Source organism: Lathyrus oleraceus, chromosome 7 (genome assembly GCF_024323335.1).
Source record: "Lathyrus oleraceus cultivar Zhongwan6 chromosome 7, CAAS_Psat_ZW6_1.0, whole genome shotgun sequence".
In the NCBI taxonomy this organism is placed as follows: domain Eukaryota; kingdom Viridiplantae; phylum Streptophyta; class Magnoliopsida; order Fabales; family Fabaceae; genus Lathyrus; species Lathyrus oleraceus.
This window is the reverse complement of record NC_066585.1, coordinates 330,959,252-330,983,615: the sequence shown is the minus strand read 5'-3', so window position 1 is coordinate 330,983,615 and position 24,364 is coordinate 330,959,252. Positions and strand designations below refer to the sequence as shown.

The 24,364-nt window shown below is 36.4% G+C and overlaps 1 protein-coding gene across 1 annotated transcript; it reads right to left on the bottom strand.

Moving 5' to 3' along the window:
* Nucleotides 1-16,550: 16,550 nt before the first annotated feature.
* On the bottom strand, nucleotides 16,551-23,974 carry LOC127105160 (uncharacterized). Its single transcript, XM_051042317.1, has 3 exons — nucleotides 23,511-23,974; nucleotides 17,010-17,239; nucleotides 16,551-16,906 (listed from the first exon to the last, which is right to left on the bottom strand). The coding sequence occupies exons 1-3, from the start codon at nucleotides 23,848-23,850 to the stop codon at nucleotides 16,628-16,630; spliced, it is 849 nt and encodes a 282-aa protein (XP_050898274.1). The 5' UTR covers nucleotides 23,851-23,974; the 3' UTR covers nucleotides 16,551-16,627.
* Between the last annotated feature and the right edge of the window lie 390 nt (nucleotides 23,975-24,364).

Genomic DNA, 24,364 nt, shown 5'->3' with positions numbered 1-24,364 from the left:
CAAAAATTCGGACGTCATTTTTGCAAACAAAACAGTAAAATGAAAATGAACACAGAGATGTACTGAATAACATTATTTTATTGATTGAGTGGCCTCTGAATAGGTATTTACATCAGGAAGCAATCCCTGGAAAGAGGTAATTTCACAACAGATAAAAACAGAAATTAATCTAATGGTAATGTGAAATGGATTTCTATCGGGTTCCAATTCTGCTATGATTCGCTCGTCTTCAAGATGCTCCCGATGATCAGCTTTCCGAAAAAGGTAATTGGATTGTTTCCTATCCTTCGTAAGTTTCCGGTTATCGACACGAGATGATATTTAGAACTACTAAGAACTCAGCCATTCGCTTCATCCCTAACTTTTGCCTGGATCGCCCTCTCGGGTTTTCAATCCACCGGGATACCCATTTTTGCCTAAGTTGCCCTTTTCAGGTTTTCAACTTACCGGGTGTACAATCTTTTTAGTTTTTAATCCCTAACTTTTGCCTGAACCTTTTTCATTTTTTTGGTTCGCCGGGATGCCCATTTTTTTCCCTGGACTATTCTTTTTATCGTCCAGCGGGTCTATTTTATGCGAAGTATTTTTTAACTGCGTCTGAGTTCACAGGGGAAGTGAAGTCTTCACCATCCATAGTTGTAAGCATTAAGGCTCCACCATCAAAAACCTTGGTGACAATATACGATCCATCATAGTTAGGGGTCCACTTGCCCCTGTGATCTGTCTAAGGAGGAAGTATCCTTTTCAACACCAAATCTCCGACTTGGAAGCATCGAGGATGCACTTTCTGATCAAAGGCTCTCTTCATCCGACTTTGGTACAACTGCCCATGACAAATGGCTGCCATTCGCTTCTCTTCGATAAGACTCAACTCATTGAACCTTGTCTGAATCCATTCAGCTTCGTTTAACTTGACATCCAGTAGGACTCTTAGAGAAGGAATCTCCACTTCAACAGGTAGGACTGCTTCCATACCATACACAAGGGAGTAAGGGGTTGCCCCGGTTGATGTACGTACTGAAGTACGGTACCCATGCAAGGCGAAGGGTAGCATCTCATGCCAATCTCTGTACGTAACGACCATCTTCTGCACAATCTTCTTTATGTTCTTATTTGCTGCCTCAACAACACCGTTCATCTTATGACGATAAGGGGAAGAGTTGTGATGTTGAATGTTGAAGTTCTTGCACAACTCTTTCATCATTTTTTATTGAGATTAGATCCATTATCAGTAATGTTTCTTTCGGGAATCCCATAACGACAAATAATTTCTTTCTTAATGAATCGGGCAACCACATGCCTGGTGACCTTCGCAGATGACGCTGCTTCGACCCACTTGGTGAAATAGTCGATGGCAACAAGGATGAAACGATGCCCATTGGAAGCAGTCGGCTCAATCTTTCCAATCATATCAATGCCCCCACATAGCAAATGGCCACGACGAAGACATCACATTCAGAGGATTTGGCGGCACATGCACCTTATCAGCATAAATCTGGCATTTATGACACTTCCGAGCATATTTGAAACAATCAGATTCCATGGTCATCCAGTAATAACCCGCTCTCAACAATTTCTTAGCCATTGCATGTCCGCCGGCATGAGTATCGAAGGAGCCTTCATGAACTTCTTGCATTAACATGTCTGCTTCGTGTCTATCCACGCATCTGAGCAAAACCATGTCGAAGTTCCTCTTATACAGCACATCGTCTTTGTTCAAGAAGAAACTGCCTGCCAATCTTCTCAAAGTCTTTCTATCATTGTTGGATGCCCCTGCAGGGTACTCTTGATTCTTCAGAAAGCACTTGATGTCGTGGTACCAAGGCTTGTCATCAACTACCAGTTCAGCAGCAAACACATACGCGGCCCTATCAAGGCGTATAACATCGATCCTGGGAGCATAGTTCCACCGAATCACCTTGATCATGGAGGACAGAGTAGCAATAGCATCTGCCATCTGGTTCTCATCGCGAGGTATATGATACAGCCTTACTGTTGTGAAGAAAGTCAATAGTCTTCTCGTGTAGTCTCTATAGGGGACCAGATTAGGGTGGAGAGTATTCCAATCACCATTCACTTGATTGATCACTAGAGCTGAATCTCCGAAGATGTCCAGAGTCTTGACTCTCAAATCAATGGCTTGCTCGATACTCAAGATACAGGCTTCATACTCAGCTTCATTATTGGTGCACTCAAAAGTCAGACGAGCGGTGAAAGGCATGTGGGCACCTTTCGGAGTGGTAATGATAGCACCGATTCCACTTCCTTTGGCATTAACAGCCCCATCAAGCATTAAAGTCCACTTTTCATCTGGATCAGGTCCCTCCTCAACAACTGGCTCTTCACAGTCTTTCATCTTGAGGAATATGATGTCTTCATCCGAAAAATCAAACTTCATCGGCTCATAATCATCAATCGGCTGCTGAGCAAGATAGTTTGACAGAATACTCCCTTTGATGGCTTTCTGGGATGTATACTGGATGTCATACTCTGTCAGTACCATTTGCCAACGAGAAAACCTTCCGGTGAGAGCTGGCTTCTCAAATATATACTTGATTGGATCCATTTTGGAGATCAGTAACGTTGTGTAAGTCAGCATGTATTGTCTCAATCGCTTAGCAGCCCATGCAAGTGCACAACATGTCTTTTCAAGCATTGAGTATCTCGACTCGCAATCTGTGAATTTTTTACTTAGGTAGTAGATGGCATGCTCTTTCCTACCTGTCTCATCGTGTTGACCGAGAACACAACCCATGGAATTATCGAGTACTGTCAAATACATAATCAGCGGTCTCCCAGGGACTGGAGGCATAAGGATAGGAGGATTCTGCAAATACTCTTTTATCTTCTCGAAAGCCTTTTGGCAATCATCATTCCACCTGATGGCCTGATCTTTTCTCAACAATTTGAATATTGGCTCACACGTGGCTGTTAGGTGAGAGATGAACCTTGCAATGTAGTTCAACCTTCCTAAGAAACCACGTACTTGTTTTTCTGTTCTTGGCTCAGGCATTTCTTGTATCACTTTCACTTTGGCCGGGTCCAACTCAATCCCTTTTTCACTAACAATAAAACCCAACAGTTTTCGAGATCTCACCCCGAAAGTACACTTGTTCGGATTAAGCCTCAGCTTGAATTTCCTCAAACTCTCAAACAGTTTCTGCAAATTCACCAGATGTTCTTCTTCCGTCTGAGATTTGGCAATCATATCATCAATATAAACCTCGATTTCATGATGAATCGTATCATGGAAAAGAGTTACCGTAGCTCGTTGATATGTTACCCCGGTATTTTTTAGACCAAACGGCATCACCTTGTAACAGAAGATGCCCCATAGGGTTATGAAAGTTGTCTTCTCCATGTCTTCTGGTGCCATCTTAATTTGATTATAGCCAGAAAAGCCATCCATAAAGGAGAATATCGAGAATTGGGCCGTGTTATCCACCAAAACATCGATGTGAGGTAATGGGAAATCATCTTTAGGGCTAGCTCTGTTCAGATCCCGGTAGTCGACACACATCCATACCTTTCCATCCTTCTTAGGTACCGGAACGATATTTGCAACCCATGGCGGATAATTTGTAACCGCTAGAAACCCTGCATCCAACTGTTTTTGCACTTCTTCCTTTATCTTGACAGCCATCTCTGGTCTTGTTCTTCTGAGCTTCTGCTTGACTGGAGGACAATCCTCTTTGAGAGGCAAACGGTGTACCACAATGTCTGTGTCAAGCCCTGGCATGTCCTGATAAGACCAAGCGAAGATGTGAACATACTCTTGCAGCAATTCAATTAGCCCCTTCTTCACATTATCTTCCAAAGCAGCCCCTATCTTGATTTCTCTCTTGGCGTCCTCGGTGCCGAGATTAATCACTTCAATAGACTCTTGATGCGGTTGAATGACCCTTTCCTCCTGTTTTAACAACCTGGCAAGTTCTTCAGGAAGTTCACAATCTTCATCACCCTCTTCTTCAGCTTGAAAGATTGGATTTTCAAAGTCGAAGCGAGCCATAGCAGAACTGTTATCAATAGGATCTGGTGACGTGCATCTGCATGAGTGATGATATGTGCTTATGAGTGTGAACAAGAAGTGGAAACTAAACAAAACATTACCAAATGTATATTTATTTATTTATTTATTTTTATTTTTGAAAACTGCAAAAATAGAAAGACAGTGAACAAAATATTTGAATGCAAAAAGATGTCCTTTATTTATGATAAAAAATGCAGGTATCCATATAGATGAGCCCTACAATGAGTCATCACGCCCTGGGCGGAATGTAATACTTGGATATGCATGAATAAACAAAGAAAATTACTCTTAAAGAAGAGTGACTTGGATAATCTCTTCAGAAGACCAGTTGCGGAGAACTTCACCCGGGACCCTTGGACGCACCCAGTTGTCAATGTCGCAATCACTATCCCCGTCTTCTTTGTTGATTGCAGAGACTTGGCCGTACTGAATGATGTCAACACTGGAGAAAGTAATCGGCCCCTGACGAGTCTGAGGCGTTGAAGTTGTAGAAGTCAATGTCGGCTGATACCCAATCCCAAACTTGTCTTCCTTTACAGGTAAATCCACCAGACGTCCCCAACCGGAAGCAACACCTGAATTTACCAAGGCTTGTGCCTGCTTAAAGGACAACAAAGAGGCACCTGCTTCAACCTCTTCCACCGGAGCTGCATCCTTGACTTGAACTGCCTCAAAGGCCTGACATAGGGTCTCATGAATCTCACCTTCTACCTCTACATACTTGAATGTAGACAGGTGACTGACCAGAATATCCTCCTCACCACAGACAGTGATAATTCTTTCGTTGACCGGGAACTTGATCTTCTGATGCAAGGTCGAGGAGACTGCCCCAGCATTGTGGATCCAAGGACGTCCCAACAAGCAGTTATACGAAGGACTGATATCCATCACATAGAATACGGTGTTGAAGGTTTGTGATCCAATATGAATTGGCAATTCTACCTCTCCGAACACCGACCTCTTAGAACCATCGAAGGCTCTCACCACAAGATCGGAAGGCTTCAAGATCAAACCTTCTACATCTAACTTTGACAGGGCTCTCTTGGGTAGCACATTGAGAGAGGAACTTGTATCCACCAGAACATGGGATAGCACAGTGTCTTTACACTCCATCGAGATGTGCAAAGCCTTATTATGATCGCGTCCAGCTGGCGTCAAGTCAGAATCAGTAAAACCCAACCCGTTGCTTGTATGAACATTTGCAATGATCCCTTCTAGTTGGTTCACTGAGATCTCCTGGGGCACATATGCAGCATTAAGGACCTTCAGGAGTGCCTCCCTGTGTGCCTCCGAACACAACAGGAGTAAGAGAATAGATATCTTGGATGGCGTCTGAATCAACTGATCGACTACCATGTAATCGCTTTTCTTTATAATTCTCAAAATTTCATCCACATCCTTCGCAAAAGCAGGCTCAGAGCCAGCCTGTGGTGCAGAGGTACCCTCATTCACAACTTGCTTGCCTTTGGCCTTCGCTGCGGCGTCAGCACTATCAGATTGGGTAACCGGTGGTGAGAACAGTCTACCACTTCTGGTGAATCGCCTGATTCCACCAACATTGTCCACTGCGGGATCTTTTATCTCAATTCCAGGTTCATACTTTTGATCTTGCATCTCTTCTACTTTCAGTGGCTGCTCCACTCCAGGATCATGCATGTACACACTCCCCCGAAATGCCAAGGAATGGCCCTTTCGCTGGTGAAAGGTAAAGGACCAGGGGTCGTGATGGTCATAGTGGATTGATGCGGTCGCACTGGTGGTACCGATTGCGCTTCTGGCACACTGATCTGAGCGGTCGGGTAGAAAAGTGTGATAGTGGCAATGTCACAGTCATACTCAGAAATCTTATTTATTGAAGTACAAACATCTGAACCATCGGAATCAAGTTCAACAAGTACATCATAATCAAACACCATGTTTGGAATATCAGCAACAGCATCAGAAAAATTAATTACATCATTGGGAATTATAAAATCAGCAGGAACAACATTTGTAAATTCTTCAGCATCTTCAGGAAAGAGAGGATCAACATCTGCATTCTCAACAACCCCTTCAATAGCCCCTTCAACAGACCTTTGGGCAGATAAGTTTTCAACTTGGAGGATACCATCGTCAAGCAAGGCCTGGATACCCTGCTGCAGCTTCACACAACCCCCACTCTGTGCAACACAACCTAAACAACCACTCCCACAGCTGGGGAAAACATCTGCCTTTAGCAAGTATTCTTTGACTTCTAACAGCGGAGTCTTCAGCTTCAACACCTCCTTGACTAGTTTGGCTTCTCCTTCAACCATGTTAACATTTGCTCCACCATGCTGCAGCATGGGATTGTTGACAACATTAGGAGCCGGCGCAAAGTTAATGGCCTTTGAATCAATAAGGTCCTGAACTACGTGCTTAAAAGCTTTGCAGTTCTCAATAGTGTGGCTAGGTGCCCCAGAGTGGAAATTACACCTAGCATTGGCGTCATAACCCACTAGAAGCCTGCCAACGGGAGGAGCCAAAGTGCGTAACTGCACAAGTTGCAAATGTTGAAGGTTGGGAAGCAACTGGGCACACGACATTGGAAGAGTGTCGAAACGCATATCCATCATCCTCTGTCTCTGTTGATAAGCAGGTATGTTACCCTGTTGTTGTTGGTATTGATTTTGTTGACGTTGAGGTTGTTATTGTTGCACTGGTGCTGCAGCCAGAATGGTCACTGCTGCAATATAAGGTTGTTAATGGTAATTCTGAAAGTTATTCCTCCGGTTACCCCTGTTCTGATAAGAAGATATGGCATTTGCATCCCCTTCTCTCCTATTTTGTCCTCCTAAGAACGGCTTCTTTGACCCCGAAGATGTCCAACCCCATTTTGGATCTTACATGTCTTCAAATAGTTCTCCACCCTCTCACCGGTAGAGACCACATCAGAAAAATTCGAGGCGTTGCAACCCACCAGACGCTCCAAATAAGATCCAGGCAGTGTGTTCATAAACATGTTGGCCATCTCTTTTTCCAACATCAGAGGCTGAACACGGGAAGCCAACTCTCTCTAGCGTTGAGCATACTCTTTGAAGCACTCGTTGCTCTTGAGAGACAGATTCTGGAGCTGAGTCCTGTCAGGTGCCATATCCGCATTATACTGATATTGCTTCACAAAAGCCTCAGCCAAGTCTCTCCAGCATGTCCAGCCTCATATACCACTCCAAGGATGCCCTAGTTAGGCTGTCCTGGAAGAAGTACACGAGCAGCTTCTCATCATCAGAATACACGACCATCTTGCGGAAGTAAGCTTGTACATGAGTCTTCGGGCAAGAGTTTCCATTGTACTTATCAAACACGGGGACTTTGAATTTTGGCGGAACTCTCACGCCTGGGACCAGCCCCAAGTCAGCAACATCCACACCAAGAGCATTCTGCCTTTCCACAGCTTTCAACCTCTCTTCTAGTCTCCGAAACATAGGGTCCATACCATGCCCCATGCCAAAGTCCTCCTGAAGTAGGGGGAATTGATCCTCCTGATCATCATGGATGGGTTGTTGACCAAGGTTTCCATGTGGGATTGGGATAGACCCCGGTCCATTGGGTCCATTAGCCTCTCCAGCGGGAGGATCAGCCACAGCCTCCGGTTGAGTAGTAGGGGGATTCCCCTGTACCAACAATCTAATCTCCTGCTGTCCCTGAGCCACTCCTTGGACCACTTCCATGAACTGATTCATGTGAATCCTCATCTCAGCGAGCTCTGCTTGTAACCCTTCCATTTCTCTCTGTTGATTCCTTCGGGTAACGTATCGGTGAATGCCTGAGTCAGCTATCCTAATAATGGAATACCAAACAAGATGAGAACACTGCGGCGGTACCTGTTATGCAAGACATGCTAATGAATATGCAAATGCAGTGACATGTTTATCAATTTCAAAGGGTATTCTACCCCTTGATTCCAGTCTCACATTAGATAAACAGTGTAAGAAAACCCCGACTAGAATCAAGAAGAAGATATAAACCCCCTAGGAATAGATAAACATGATGCATGCAATGCTTATGATTTAATTTTCATATCAGAGGAACTTTAGAGTCTTATTTGCAAATTTTGGAAATATTAAACGTTTATCACATACGAAAAATATCACGTCAATTAATATTTGGAAATGTTTTTACGCCAAAGAAGTACAGTCTTGGTAACCAAATACAATACAAGAGAGAAGGAAAATGAATATCCTATGGATCCCTAGAAGCAATCGTCCAAAGCCCTCGAGACCGGAAGATAAGCTGCACGAAGCCTCTTCACCTCCCTCTCATAGGCTGCCTCCATATCTGCCTTCTCTTTGGCGAGTCGATCATACTTCCTCTTCCAAAGCTTGGAAGACTGAGGAAGTAGAGAATTCAATGCGTCATCAGGATCATCAATAACCTGGTGCTCAAGGAACTCTATCAAAGCATCCTTCTCTCTGATCTGCTGAAGCAACTCCTCTCGTTCACGGATCCAAGCACGTGAACGGTCTTCGTCTCTCAACTCCTCTACTCCTTGGCTAGGGAGGGTTGAAGGCCCAGCCACAACCAAAGGTGTGGGTCTTGGATACTTATAAGGCATGACGTACTCGGAAGCTCTCCTCCTAACCCAAGAGGTATAGGGTTCCAAAGCGATACAGTTCTTCGGACCTAGCTCCTTCCTTCCTTTCTTATGGATCTTGCGCCAAGCGTGGACCATCCTGCCCTTCAAGCCTTGGGGATCTTTACCCTCCTGAAAGAACACACCCTCTAACAGAATGTTATTGGGTTTATCCTTTAGGGGGAACCCAAGCTGACGACGTGCCAAAATAGGGTTGTAGTTAATTCCACCGCATGTACCAAGAAGAGGTACATTGGAGAATTCACCACAAGAGTCGATAATCGGCACACCATCATATACACGGTTGTACCAAAAGATATCATCATTAGTGAGAGACATAAGTCTCGTGGACCACCGTAGACATCCTTTGTTCTCCTTGAAGGCGAGCGTCTGAGGCAAGTGCAAAATAAACCACTTGTACAACAGAGGCAAACAACACACAATGGTACCACCGTCCTTTGCATTCCTCATATGCAAAGAGAAATAAGTGTCACCCAACAGAGTAGGAACGGGATTAAGAGTAGAGAAAATCCTAATGGCGTTCACATCCACAAACTTGTCGATGTTGGGGAATAACACTAGCCCATAGATGAGAAGTACAAATATGGCCTCAAAGGCGTCCTCACTCATGGCCTTCCCAAAGATAGTAGCTTGATCAATGAGGAAATCAGACGGGAGACCTTGAATTCCACCTTTGGTAGTCATATGAGCACCAATAATAGATTCATCTATACGCAACAGATCAGCAATCTCTTGAGAAGAAGGAACTCTCTCCAAGCCACTGAACGGAAACCGGTCTAGGATAGGTATGCCCACAAGATAGGCATACTCCTTAAGCGTGGGCAAAAGCTGGAAATCCGGAAAAGTGAAGCAACGGTACAAGGGATCATAGAACTGCGCCAACACACTCATTAGACCTTCATCCACTTGAGTAGCCAGAATAGACAGAAGTTTCCCATGACGAGCCTTGAATTCCAAGGGATCTAATACATAGGATGTCAAACTCCTTAACTCTTTCAAGTCGGGTTGTCTGAAACTGTACTTCTTCGTATTCCTTCTTTGCTTATCCATGTCTGAAAATTTGCAAATAGACCTCTTAAGTTCCTTGAAAATTTTCTCATTGTTGATGATATGGATGTGTATGAATGCATGAATGCATGGATGCAACAATCACACTCAAGGATCAAGCAAATCACACCACACAAAGGTCATGGGATGGATCAAGTCATCCTTAATATCAATCATCCATTTTGGTGGATTATGGTTTACACCTTATCAACACCCAAGTTCCATTGATATTAAGGATACACAAGAACGGATCAACCACGAATCAAGGGTTTGTTGCGAGTCGCGAGCATGGAGTCTTGGTTAAGAACCACCCAAAGGGAGTGTACTATGGTTAAACCTGACAACCATGTTCTACAAGAGGTTCCGATAGTCATCATCCCATCTTTCGGATATTATCAGATAAACGACTACTCGTATTCCAAAAATATTCTCAAGAGAGACTCTTATGAGTGTAGTATCGCATAACAATCGTATCAAATCTTACACTTGAACGCTCTTCACACTACGTCCTAAAAATAGGCCAAGATAGGCGTGGTAAACTAAGGTCCTTGGCTTCTAAGGCATATGTTGGAAAGAGTAATGCCTAACCACGACTACTCGTGTGACATTATTGATCCCAACATAACCTCCACCAAGTGAATGGGCTTGCAAGTCAACTTGCTAAGGAATAACTCCACACAAGTCAACAAGACTATGCCATTCTCCTATCCTAAGTACACTTGAGTTCGGATATATAACTCATCTCACAAAGATCACCAAGCATACAAGGAATTAATATTCAAACAATTCAATCATTACATACAATACAGTAATCCCAAATTGCACAAAAATATATCACAAAGCAATATACCATACAACATAACAAATATGAAAAGTAGACAAAACCCACTAGGCAAATGATAGTCCCCAGCAGAGTCATCACTTTTCTGTAGCGGGGTATTCGTTACCATTAGAGATATTGACTAAATCCAAGGTAAACCATACAAGTCGAGTCGCCACCGCACTTCTATTTATCCAAAGGAATGGTTAGAAAGCAAACAAAAACCTAAAAGTTTTATCGAATCAAAAACTAGTAAAAATGTCAGAGATCTGGGTAAGGGGGTTGGTTATGCAATGGGAAGGTTTTAAGCACCCAAAACATCCTAGGTACTCCTAGGGAACCCTTTTCATAAGTGTTGTTCTAGTCTAAAGGGTGTAGGTATATCTAAAGTACAATTTACTAAAAGGAAGGTTAAAAGAATATGACTCGCAAGGATGTCGCATCCACTGCCTACGTATCTCATTTGAGTATGAGAATCAGAGTCTTCGTAGCTCGGCTACCTATGGGTTAAAGAGAAGTGTGCTCAGTAAGATGTCACGTCTTATGCCTACGTATCTCATCTGGAATGAGAATCAGAGCAAAACATAGTTCGGCTAACTACGGGAACAAGGGTCTCGATTGCAACTAGGGAAAGAGAAAGGCAAGGTCTCGATCGCAACGAGGGCGAGAGAAAATAATCGTAGCAAGGGCGAAAGCAAACAAGGATTAGTTGTTAGTCGTCAGTCAGACTCGGCAAGACATTGCGTATCGTGCCTACGTATCTCATCTGAACATGAGAATCAGAGTTGTCGTAGTTCGGCTAAACTAGGGGTTAAGGATTGCCATCTGAACATGGACTTACAAAAGAGGACACCCGCTGTGTCAAAGGAGGGTGGGCAGTGTGCTCAACGTCCTAGCAATAGGTGTCGCAACTCATTGAATTGAGTCTTAGGCAGTTACCTCTTTGCAATAGAACGGACTTACATGCCACAAGATCGGAGACGCACGGAAGGTCTAAAAATGGGGAAGCTCTGCTCTAGAGTTGTCATGCAATATGGACCTATGTGTTAGGATTTACAAAGGGGAACATCTACCTAATGTTAGCATGCAAAGAATAGGGGAATTCTACCTATGTTATCATACAAAGGGTTCTACCTAATGGGTGCTACCTAAACGGAACAAGAGTCGACGGATGGAGCGCGGAGAGGAGTTACGGATAAGGGTAGATGGCGATGTCGGAGGCAATCGACTTACAGGTAGATGGCGATGCCTGAGGCAATCGACTTACAAGAGGATGGATGAATGCGTGTTGGTTCTGTTAAGTTTTGAAAATGATTACTCGACGTTGGATCGAGCTTTTGATCTTATTTTGAAATGGTTATCGGATGTTCGTTTTAATTCTTGTATTAACAGGTGACTAAAGAAATAAAGAAATAAATATTATACACTTTATGGGAGAGGGGTACATTTGTTATGAATGGGGATTGTTCATGGCAAACAAACAATAAGAATATATGCCTCATACATCATACAAGTAGGCAACAGTTATCAAACAGATCGGATAAATAAACAATATATAATCAAACCAAAGAATAAAATAATGGAGCATTTAAACAATGCATGGGAGTATGAACATGTTAAATAATCAAGCAATAGAAAGCATGAATGAGAGAAACAAGTATAAAAGATAACAGATGAATCAAACAGATGAAAATATACACACGAAGGGTCCACTGAATAATTTAATCAGGAAATGAGGTAAGGACCAAATAAAATGGAGGTAAAAGGCCTCTAATACATGGCATATGAGATGAACGAGGGAGGATCAAAAGATCTCTTCAATTGCCATAAGCAATCCCTAAGTCAAACCTCGATCATAAAGAAGTCATCTGAAAATTCAAGTCAACTTAACAAATAATAAATAAATAGAAAATTAATCAAGAAAATTATGAAAAAATAAACTAAATAAGATGGGGTCAGGACATTATTATCCTCCAAAAAGATTTTAAAAATAATGAAAATTGGCACGTGAATTAATTAAAACAAAACATAAGTCAAACCAAAAGTCAATTAATAAGACTAGGTTAAAAATAAGTCAAGAATAAATAGTAAATTAATCAAGAAAATTATAAAAAATTAAAATAAATAAGGTGGGATCAGGACATAATCATCCCCCAAAAATAATTTTAAAATAATGAAAATTGGTACATGAATTAATTAAAATAAAATAGAAGTCAACATAAAAGTCAACCAACCAAACTAGGTCAAAAATGAATCCAAAATAAATTGAAAATGTGAAATAAAATTCCAAGAAAAGGCCAGGTTGACTATGAGACAGTGGTCAACCTTCATCCCAAAAATCAAATGCTAACAATAATTTTAAGTCATAAAAATAAAATCAATAGAACAATTGTGTTAAAATGGACCATTTAGAATAAATAATTAAAAAAAATGTTAATTTAAAAAAAATACGAAAGTAAAAATTATATAAAATTAAATAAAACGTTAAGAAAAGTGAAAAATATTTTTGGGTAATTTTATGGACGAAGAAAATATTTTAAATAAGAAAAAGAAATATGAAAATGGAAGGATTAATGGTGATGAGCATGGTAAGCAAACATAGATATATCAAAACATGGTCATGGAAAAGATGATTACCTAATGGAAAATAGAAGTGTAATGGAATCTAATATGTGATGAAGCTTTGCCTCCTTGCCACAAAATTCCAATGCTCCTTTAGGGTTAGGGTTTCAGCTTCTTAAATAGGGTGGATTAGGTGTTCTCATGGGCTTTTTAATAAGTGATTTATCCATAAGAATAAAAGTGTGAAGTGAGGTGTAAAATATTGTTATTTTGGGTCAAACTTAAGTGAATGGATGTTCAATGCATGTCCAAAAGAGGTAAAAAATGTGACTGGTTTGTGCAGCATGCTTAGAAAATCTGATTGGGCCAGTCAGACCCAAAATCTGCCTAGAAAATCAAGTCATGGTACCCACTGTAAATGAATGTATCTCTCAAACCATGGATCCAAATGAGATGATTCCAAAAGGATGTGAAAGAGGACATGGCAAGGTACAGTTGTTGTGAAGAAAGTATTTTCAAATAATGCCTTGAAGTGCAAGAAAACTGGCCAAGAAGTCTTGACAATTTTTGAAGATTTTGGACTTAGAAATTTTTCTAAGTGTCCTAAAAAATGTCTCACTTTGACTAAGCATAACTTTCTCAATTCTAATCCAAATGGAGCAAACTTTATATCTCTAGAAAGCTGGGAACAAGAGGAACAACTTTCATGTTGGAGAAGTTTTCAAATGGAGCTTTTATCTCGATAGAAAATGGGCTTAAAGTGAGTGCAACGATCATGAAAACTTGCCCTAAATGGAAAGTCAACCATTTCCAAATTAAGTAACTTTTCCAGTTCCTGATTAAATGATGAATCCATGATCCAACCTTGATCAAATTTCACATGTAGGATCCCCTAGGCACGGATTTTGAGATTCCACTCTCAAAATGTCAGGAGTTGACTTTTCTGGCCCCACAGTTGACTTTTCCCAAAATGTCTGATTCTTGATTCCATTGATCAATTGAAGCACTTCTAGCTCAAATAAAGAGCTGATTTTTTGTATGTAGACCCTTATGGACATATGGAGGGTCATGGAAAAGAGTTTCACACAAAGAATCAGAAATAAACTGATTTTATACCAAACCCTAGTTTTAGGGCACAATTGATCGGGAACTGATTGCACTGCTTGCCAATGGACCTTTCTGAGATAATTGTGAATCTTCCTAGGCCAAGATGCCTCTCCAATCATGACATGGATGAGCCCCTCTACTTCCAACAAAACATTGCATGTTGCAGGTAGCCATGAAACCCTAATTTCTGATTAAATCCAGATGCACACTCTGAGAGCTCTGAATCCTCCACTGATGAACTGAGGACCATAATAAGACACCTGGATCCCCCTGAGACCCTTGATACTTATATACTTAGAAAATGAAGTCCAATTCTCAATCTTGCTTTGTGTGGGCTCCTTTTGTTAAGGAGTGATCGATCAAAACCTGATCTCCATGTCACTAATGCAGTATGCAATGAGTATGACCTAATATGATGCTAATGAAGTGTAAAACATAATCACATGCTTCCAGGAAAAATGAAGGGTAAATTTTAGGGTATTACAGGAGGGACAAATGTGTTGATAGGTGAAACTCGTCTCTTATGGGAATAAGAAGATGGAGAAGCATGAGGAAAAACATGGGCCCTAGAAATAGATGGCTCTGCATGGTCAGAGGGACTAAGAGCATCTGAAACCTGTTGACTATTCTCCTGCCGCACTGATGTGTGTTGTGCAACCCTCATGTGGCTCAATCTATTGTGTCTATCAGTCATGATGCCTTTAAGTTAAAGTAAAGTAGGCAATTAATGCAAGCATACAACACCACAAGCAAGAAAAACCAAAACAAAAATAACAGAGAAAATTTTGGAGATGCATCTTCGGTTGTTAGGAAAATATATGTTGAAAAATTCTAGAGATGCATCTCCGAATATTTCAGCAACTCAACAGTTGCGCCAATGGCGACAATGCAGGAAAGGAAACAAAAAAAAATATTGCATTGATCATCATTTTCAAACAACTATCACGTTTTACAATATGTTTAAACTATCAAACATCCAATTTCTACCCATTTCCTAACTTATACATCAACTTTTGATATTGATTGAAGTTCCTTTTATCTTGGTTGCTTGATTTTAGACTTGTTGATGATAATAAATTTGAGAGAGTTTTGAGTGTTTTCTTGAGAAATACAATAAATGAGAAAGAGGAACGGTTCTGGCGCGATGTAAACTCCAAATAGTTCTGGAGATGCATCTTCAACATTATTCTGTAGATGCATCTCTGGAATATTTTAACGTAAACTTAGACCTGAGTGCGTCCGGAGATGCATCTCTAAAATCTGAGAGCATTTAAGTATTTTGCGTGGTGGTTAAGAAACATATATGATGCATTAATAAATTCTCATATTTTATAGTAGGTCCTTTTATGCAATTAAAAACCCTATATCGTGGCTCTCCTTGCTTTCCTTAAAATTCCCATATTATATATATATAATATATATATATATATATATATATATATATATATATATATATATATATATATATATATATATATATATATATATATATATATATATATATATATATATATATATATATATATATATATATATATATAGAGAGAGAGAGAGAGAGAGAGAGATTAAACATGTTATAAAAGATTGGTGTATGTAGGATGAACTTCAATAAAAACTTAGTTTATGGTAGAAATATTAAGGTGATATTCTTGAGCATGATATACCTGGTGTGTTCTTTTCTTATCTCTTAACTTTTTTACAATCGACCTAAAAATAGTTTTATTTATTTACTTCAAAAAAATTATGTTTTGTATTTGAAGGCACTTGTTTAATATCAATTATTAATACAATAAAATCAAGCGATAAATCACAACTAAATTATTATTTTTTTAATTTTGATCTATTCTAAAATTAGAAAACAAAATAACAAATTTTCATTTCTTTCAAAAACATTTTCATAACCAATCAACGTGATACCGGGGTTAGCCCAAGACATCTTGAGGTTTAGACTTTTTGGATATAAAAATATTAAATTATTATAATCAATTTTATTCTTAATTGATGCCAAATTAATTTATCTAAGCACTTTTCTTATTATTTGAAAAATCATAATTGAAAAACAATGTCAAAATTCTTTAAAAAAAAATACTTAGATATCCATACATGTGGTTTTTGAATTAAAAATCATACATTACACATCATAAATAGTTATTATTATTATTATTATTTATACATTCTAAATATGTGTTAGTATTTAATTGACATAATCAATTAATTAAAGCTATATATAAATACAAAATAGAAATTTGACGCCATAGGCAACATCAACTATACATAAATTATTATTAATATCAAATTTTCTTTTTCAATATCGAAAGTGTTGAAGGGTCGTACATTTTGAAAAAATCTAATCTCAATATATTTTTTATAAGCGGAGAAAATCTCCACTTTAATTGATCATTATAAATATAATAATCATATTTTTGATATAATGTATGATATCACACATTCATAGAGATGAAAATATAGGCACCCCAGGTATGGTAGTACCGGAATCAACGATAAAAATATTTCCGGTCACATATTCAGAAGAGTCATGAATTAAGTAGCGAACCATTGATGTTAATGCTGGATTTGAAGTGCCAAGATCTTTCAATGGTACTATTTTTTTGGCCACCATTTTTACCCAATCTTTCTTCATCAAATTTTCAGTGACTTCAGATTTGAAAAGTCCGGGTGATATTGAATTCACTCTTATTTTGTATGCCCCCAATTCCAATGCCATCGCCTGTCAATTATCAATATGTTTGATTATTTTCATAACATTAACAAAATGTATACCTATCAATGTTTATGTTTCAACTTTAACTATTGAATTCACTCGTAAATACCTTTGTTAGCATATTGACACCTGCCTTTGAAGAAGCATATGCAATAGCTCCAGGCCAATTCCCCCTTTCTAAGCCAGCAATTGAAGAGATATTGATAATTGATCCTTTCCTCTTTGAATCTCGCATGAGTTTGCATACATATTTTGACACCAACCATGTACCAGTTGTGTTTGTTCTAAACAATTCATTCCATTCCTCCTCAGACAAATCCAAAGGTGATCTCACATTTCCTACACAACAATTAATCAAACAACATGAGATGTTACAAATTCATTTTAAGTGACAAAGGTTCTTCAATGAAAGAGTTTCTAATAAGAATAGCGCACCGGCGACAATTAAATGGATGTTACGTATGTCTAAGTTTAGTGTAATAGTTTGGAGTGCATACGACATTACTATATTTTCATTATATACAAAATCAAATGATGATCTTAGTACCATGCAAAATAGTAGGTTTATGGTTGAAGCTGAATCTATGTACTTCTCTGGTTCCAAAGATAACATTTTTGTACTAGCATCTAAAACATACTTTGGGATCATTCAGAAGATTTTGGAAATTGATTATGTTACTTTTAAAGTGTCTTTATTTAAGTGCAAGTGAATTGATAGTAACACAGGTGTAGAAATCGATTAATTAGGATTAATGCAGGTTGATCTTTGAAAGACAACTTATAAGAACGAATCATTCATCATGACATCTCAAGAAAAAAAAGGTTTTTATGTCACTAATCATTTTAATACAAGATGGTCAATGGTTCTACAAGGAAAATATATTCCTGATAGTGATGAAAATCAAGATTTAAATTTTGTGACCTCTTCTTTCGCAACACATGTATGTCTCTCATATGAAGAAAATGGTTCAGATGATGTGCTATTCGTCGTAATCATCAAAAACAGAAATGAGAAACTATTGAGTAAATGTTTTATATCACTTAGTAATATATATTTATTCATTTTACTTCTTATAATATTTTTTCTAAATATTTAATATTGTTGTTAATGATCATAATTGGTTTCAAATGTTGTTCAAATTATAATGCTTAATTAATGATCGATGAAAAATTACATAAAAGAACTATTGGATGACTTAAAAGACTTTGTATTTTGGTTATTGCTTTTGTTGGTTAATAAATTATTTTGGTTTTAATTTGTTGTAAAATTATAAGATATATGTCATTTTGACTTTGCAAATGGTGTGAACAATTAATACATTTGGTACAATGTTTATGTTTGAGAAATGGCATAAGGTACCATGTTTCCATTTTAGAAATGGCCAAAGTATGATTCTGTAATACAGGTTCAAATCAAAATATAAAAAAAATAAAAAAAAATTAAAAAAAAAATTTTGTCGGATAATATTATAAACTGATGTAATAATACTTATCTATTAGCTCAGTTTTTCTGATAACCAATAGAAAATGAGGGGAGCGTCATCCAGTTCTAAAAATAATAAAAATGTAGTTATTGAGGATCGAACTCATGTGCAGAACACTTTATCCCTCGATTATTCTAAAACCGAGGGATAAAGGGACATGTTTTCATGACGCCCTTCATTACATCGCCTGTGTAAAGGAGGTTAAATCCCCTTCGCGCCCGATGTTAAATGTATTTTTTGTAGAAGTGGTAAGTTGAGCAATATAAAGCATGCCTTTTTCCTAATGGGTTATCTCAATAATATGGTATGAACCATGAAAAAACCTTTGCTCTAGTGGCCAATATGACTAGTATTCACACTCTTATTGCAGTTTCATCAGTTTCCCAGTGGCATATTTTTCAAATGGATGCTAAATATATTTTTTCAAACGGTGATGTTCACAAGGAAGTTTATATGGCCCCTCTTCTAGATGTTTCTCATAATCAAAGGGAAATGTGTAAGTTGAAGAAGGCTTTATATGGTTTGAAACAATCTTCATGGGTTTGGTTTAAGAGGTTTTCCATTATTATTACATCTATTGGTTTCCACTTTAGTGGTCATGATTCAACTTTATTTGTCAGGACCACCTCTCATGGGAATATGTTACTTTAATTATATGTTGATGATATGATAGTTATTCGTGATAATGTTAATGATTTGAAATTACAACTAGTCAAAGAGTTTTAGATAAAGGAATTAGGTACTCTTCGCCAATTCTTGAGGATTGAAGTTGTCTATTATTCTCAAGGTTACCTTTTCTCTCAATCCAAGTAAGTTGCCAAAATGCTTGAACAAGTTTGCCTTTCTATTACTAGAGAAACAAACAGTCATATCAAATTAAATGTGAAATATTCTCCCTCTAGATGGTGTTACTCTATCAGGTCCTATTTTATATCGTACTTTGGTTGGTAGCATGATGTATATTATAATTACCAAACTTGATATTTCTTATGCTGTGCATTTTGTTAGTCAACTTACTGTTTCACCCACTATAGTATAATGGGCAAAATTTCTTTGTATTCTTTGTTATCATCGGAGAACCCAAAGATTAGAGCATTTATTTCCCTCATCGTTCTCATTGGATTTACATGATTATTCTAAAACTAATTGAGTCGGCAACTCCATATATCATAATTATACCACATGTTTTTTATCTTTCTTGGAGAGTCTCTTATTTCTTGGAAAAGTAATAAAAATGATATATGTATTCCCATCTTCTACAAAAGTTGAGTATTGTGATATGACACCCACCACTATTAAAATAGTTTGGTTGCGTCAATTATTTCTTGATATGGGGGCTCCTCTTTGTTAACCAACTCCCATGTTTTATGATATTAATATCATTCAAAATACTCATAACTAAGTATTTCATGAATGTCTTAAGCGTATTAAGATTGATGGTCACTTTATTTGTCACAATCTTCAACAAAGAACAATTACTCTATAGTTTGTCTTATCCTCTTTTAGATTACTGCTGATTTATTTATGAAGGCACATTCTATTAATGCATCATTTCTTGGTGTAAGCCCTAGAGACCAATAGTTTTATTAAAATTTCGTACTTGTATCGAATTATTTATTAATAATTAAAAGATATTTATTTATTATGTTTGTTTTTCCAAAATAATAAAGTCTTTAGAATAACTAGTCCTTTTAATGAAACATTAACTGTGACTTAATCATGAAATCCTATTAAACATAAGAACACTATTCTTAAAGTATTTGTATTCAAGTTTTATTGTGAAGTAAGATAACATTAAAGCATTGAGACTGTTATATGGATAACCGAGTTATCATGGATCATAGATAAAGAGTTATCAAGTCTTCACATATGTATGAATATTACGAGTAATATTTATACTGGATTGACCATCTATGAGAATATTACATACAATGTTATGCAAAGTGTCATAAGTTATTCTCATGGTGATAGCCTTCAACCTAAAACCACCATGAATCCTAGATGTGGAGTCGAGTACTTAATTGTTGATCAAACATTGTCTATAACTGGATAATCATAAAGATAGTTGATGGGTAATCCATAAATCATGCTGAGGGACATGAGTGACCTAGATGAAAAATTTTCATCCCGCGTAACAGGATAAATTTCCAAGGGCTCAATATTAAACTGGACAAGGGTGACACGGTCTATTCCTTGTGCTCAATATAGAGATGAGTGAAAAAGGGTAATTATACACACACACACATTATCACTTAAAGGTTTTTGTCAATTCACAAGAAATTGTTATAACTTAGATATCAATGACGTATCACTAGATACCGCTTACTGTTTATTATATTAAATGTGTGGGCTTTTTAACTTGCAATCCACATAAGGTAGAATGCACTTAAGTGGACTTTTTAATTTGCAACCCACATAAGTGGTTGTATAAGAATCCTTGTACATAAGCTTTCACCCTTGATGAAATTCATTTTTGAACCTTAGCCATATTCTCTCTCTCTCTCTCTCTCTCTCTCTCTCTCTCTCTCTCTCTCTCTCTCTCTCTCTCTCTCTCTCTCTCTCTCTCTCTCTCTCTCTCTCTCTCTCTCTCTCTCTCTCTCTCTCTCTCTCTCTCTCTGTATGTGTGTGTGTATGTGTGTGTGTGTGTATTCATAGTAGCTATCAAAAAGATTGAATGCATTATGTTCGTATGGATTGAGTCGAGTCTTTGTTCTTTGTCCAGCGCTTGTGATCATTCATCTAATTCTTCATTCAAAGTTATAACTACCACAAGAGGTAACTTTTTCTATTACTAATCATGATCATTTCTAAAGATCGACTTAAGGGATATTTTTGTTTTTCCTCTACGTTCATATCATGATTTCCCTTCATTGTTAGTTTGACAAACTCTCAACGCATTTTACTCAATTCTAAATTGACGAACTCTCGATGTTTCCTGTTAATATATCAAGAATTTGAGGGGAGGTGTTAGATGGTAATATTATTATATTATTATATATTTATTATCTTTTAGTAAGAGTAATTTGGCATTTTCTATTATCTAATATTTATACTCTATTGTAATCTTTATTCTACATACCTTTATTAACAATAATATGAATCTTTTGATATTTTGGTTTGTACTTTATTATTTAAATATTGAATCTTTTGATATTTTGATTTGTACTTTATTATTTAAAATATTTTAAATGTATGTTTTGAAATTTTCAAGATTATTTTGCTTTATCATTTGTAATGTAATTTAATTTTGGAGAATTTTTTTTCTATTAAAAATAATTTAACATATATGGTGGTAGTGGAGAGATACTTGAACTCAATTCAAACTCGTTTAAACTCGTTTGGGACGAGTTTATGGTTCAATTCTTCATCTTTGTTTTGGATCGGGAAGAAAAACGAGAATTTATTTTAAAGAAGTCAAATTTAAGTATAAAGAAGATAAAAATTGTTGTGTCCCGCCTTGATATTATGTATGTCCGTGGAAATAGATTGAGTTAGGCTTGTCAAACATACTTAAAAATTCAAAGCTCAAGTCTGACACATAGTATGTAAAAGATTTATTTTTAAGTCCGAGTCTTGTCTTTTCGAAGCAACGTTTAATCTATTAATCTATTTAATAGTCTATTTCATTTGAACATATATAAAAAAGTATTTCAAATAATGATAAAATAGACTAATAAATTAAAATAACAATGATAATAAATATTAATTTGCATTGATTTATTTGAGTTTATCTAATAGCATGATTTTTATTTTTTGAGACTATTTATTTTTAAATACTTATAAAAATAACTTTTGAAATTATTCTAGTTTTTTTTCAGTATTTTCATAAGTTCTTGAAGATAACTAACTATTTTTCATTTTAATTTAAAATACAAAATATAATATAATAATAATAAATTTATTTAAATAAATCAAGTTGATAAAATTATAAAGTTTTTATATGATATATAACCTAATATATTTAATTAAATAGATTTTTTAAAAATTTAAAATCTTTCTATTTGAAAAATGCCTATATACCATGCTATATGCATGTGACTTTCACTCATTTCGATAATATAGCTCATCTATATGAAAATTATTTATCGGTACTTTTCTCTTGAAATCTATAAGCAACTTACTACACAAACCATAAGTCATTAAAAAGTTCTTGTTTTTTTAGACAAGCAAAATAAATATCCATATAACAAAAATTCTTATTATTTTAAATTAAAATTACTATTATTTCAACTAAATGATTTGTTACGATGAAATTTTAAATGGACTTCTTACTATAATTTAAAAATGTTTAAAAATTGAATTGAACATCATATCGGAAAAGATACTTGATCACTAATTTATTAATCGAATTACATAGTTAAATTGAATTGAATACGATAATTTGATTGAATAAATCATTCCCCATAACAAAATTATATAATTATTAAACTGATCAAATTAAATGATTCTATAAAAGAATTACATGCTTATAAGATTTTAATATTTTAAAATATCATAATTTTATAAGATTTCACCATTTCAAAATATCATAATTTTATCAGTTTATTATTTATATTCAAATAGTCATCACACAAAATAAAATACAAATTTAAATAAATTTTAAATAAAATCTAATTATAATATAAATTAAATAACAAAGTAACCGATAAGTGGATTTAATTCTGAGAAAGGAAAGTTGTTTTAAATAAATTTTAAAAGAAAATCTATTTATATTTTAATTTAATTTTTTAAAAATATTGTCAAAATATCGTCATTTTATCTGAGAAAAAAATAACAAATATTTTATCTACTGATTTTTTAAATGGTTGATTAGTCGATTTTTGCCGATCTTAATCGGTTTTGCTTGGTTCTCGTTGGTTCAATAACTTACACGATTTAGCAATCAAGCAAGATAAATGACCCATTCAATTCTCAATTCAAGTTCGATGTGTCGGTTTGGTCCATTTTTCTAAAACAATGATATTTTCACTTCCTAAAAATATTTAATTAAATATATATTTGCTAGTAGGTCAATAACTAGAATTAAATTGAAACCTTATTCTAAACTTTTCTGAAATTAATTTTGAAAAACATTTAAATTTCCTAGCAAAATGCAGACAAGTTTCAAAGGTTTAAATTCCAATTACCTCTAATACCAGCATTATTTATTAACACATCAATATGCCCAAAAGCTTCCCACGCCTTCTGCACATACTTCTCTATGGTGGAGCTGTCTGCGGCGATGTCAAGCTCTATGGCCACAGCCTGCTGGTTTTTTGACTCCTCTAACTGTCCATTAATTTCGTTGCAGAGTGACTGTAGTCGGTCTATCCGACGAGCCGCCAAGATGAGGCAACAGCCGGCTAGAGCAAGATCAAGGCAGAAGTCACGACCTATACCAGAAGAAGCCCCAGTAACAAGAACAACTTTTCCAGCTAGGCTGTGCCACGGCTCTAATTTCTGGTTGTGGGAAAGCTGACTTGCCATTATTGGTTTGAAGAATGAAGTGAGTATCAGAAATGATTGTGAAAATGGTTTTCAATTGACTCAGAAAAATTGGTTTGTATTTATAGAAATAACTGAAAAAGTTTTAGGAATGGAATGTCCAGAAAGATTGGTTTAGTCATAACTACATGATACAAACTTATTGTAAAGTTAATGCTGCTCACCATCACTTATTATAAAATTCTCTAACAAACCTCGTGCATATTAAATAAAATTCGTTCCATATATAATAATATTATATATATATATATAATATAATATATATATATATATATATATATATAATATATATATATATATTATATAAAAGGGAATTAAATAATATCAAGTCATTTAGGTTAAAATAATTTAGCTAGGATTAATCCAGAATGTAAAATATTTTTATAAATAATTCTACACTATTAATATCTTACCCTTGTTTTTACGACTATTTACAATAAAAAGTCGACTATGTCTAAAAGATCTGGAGGATGTAGTTTTTTTTTTCAAACAATCT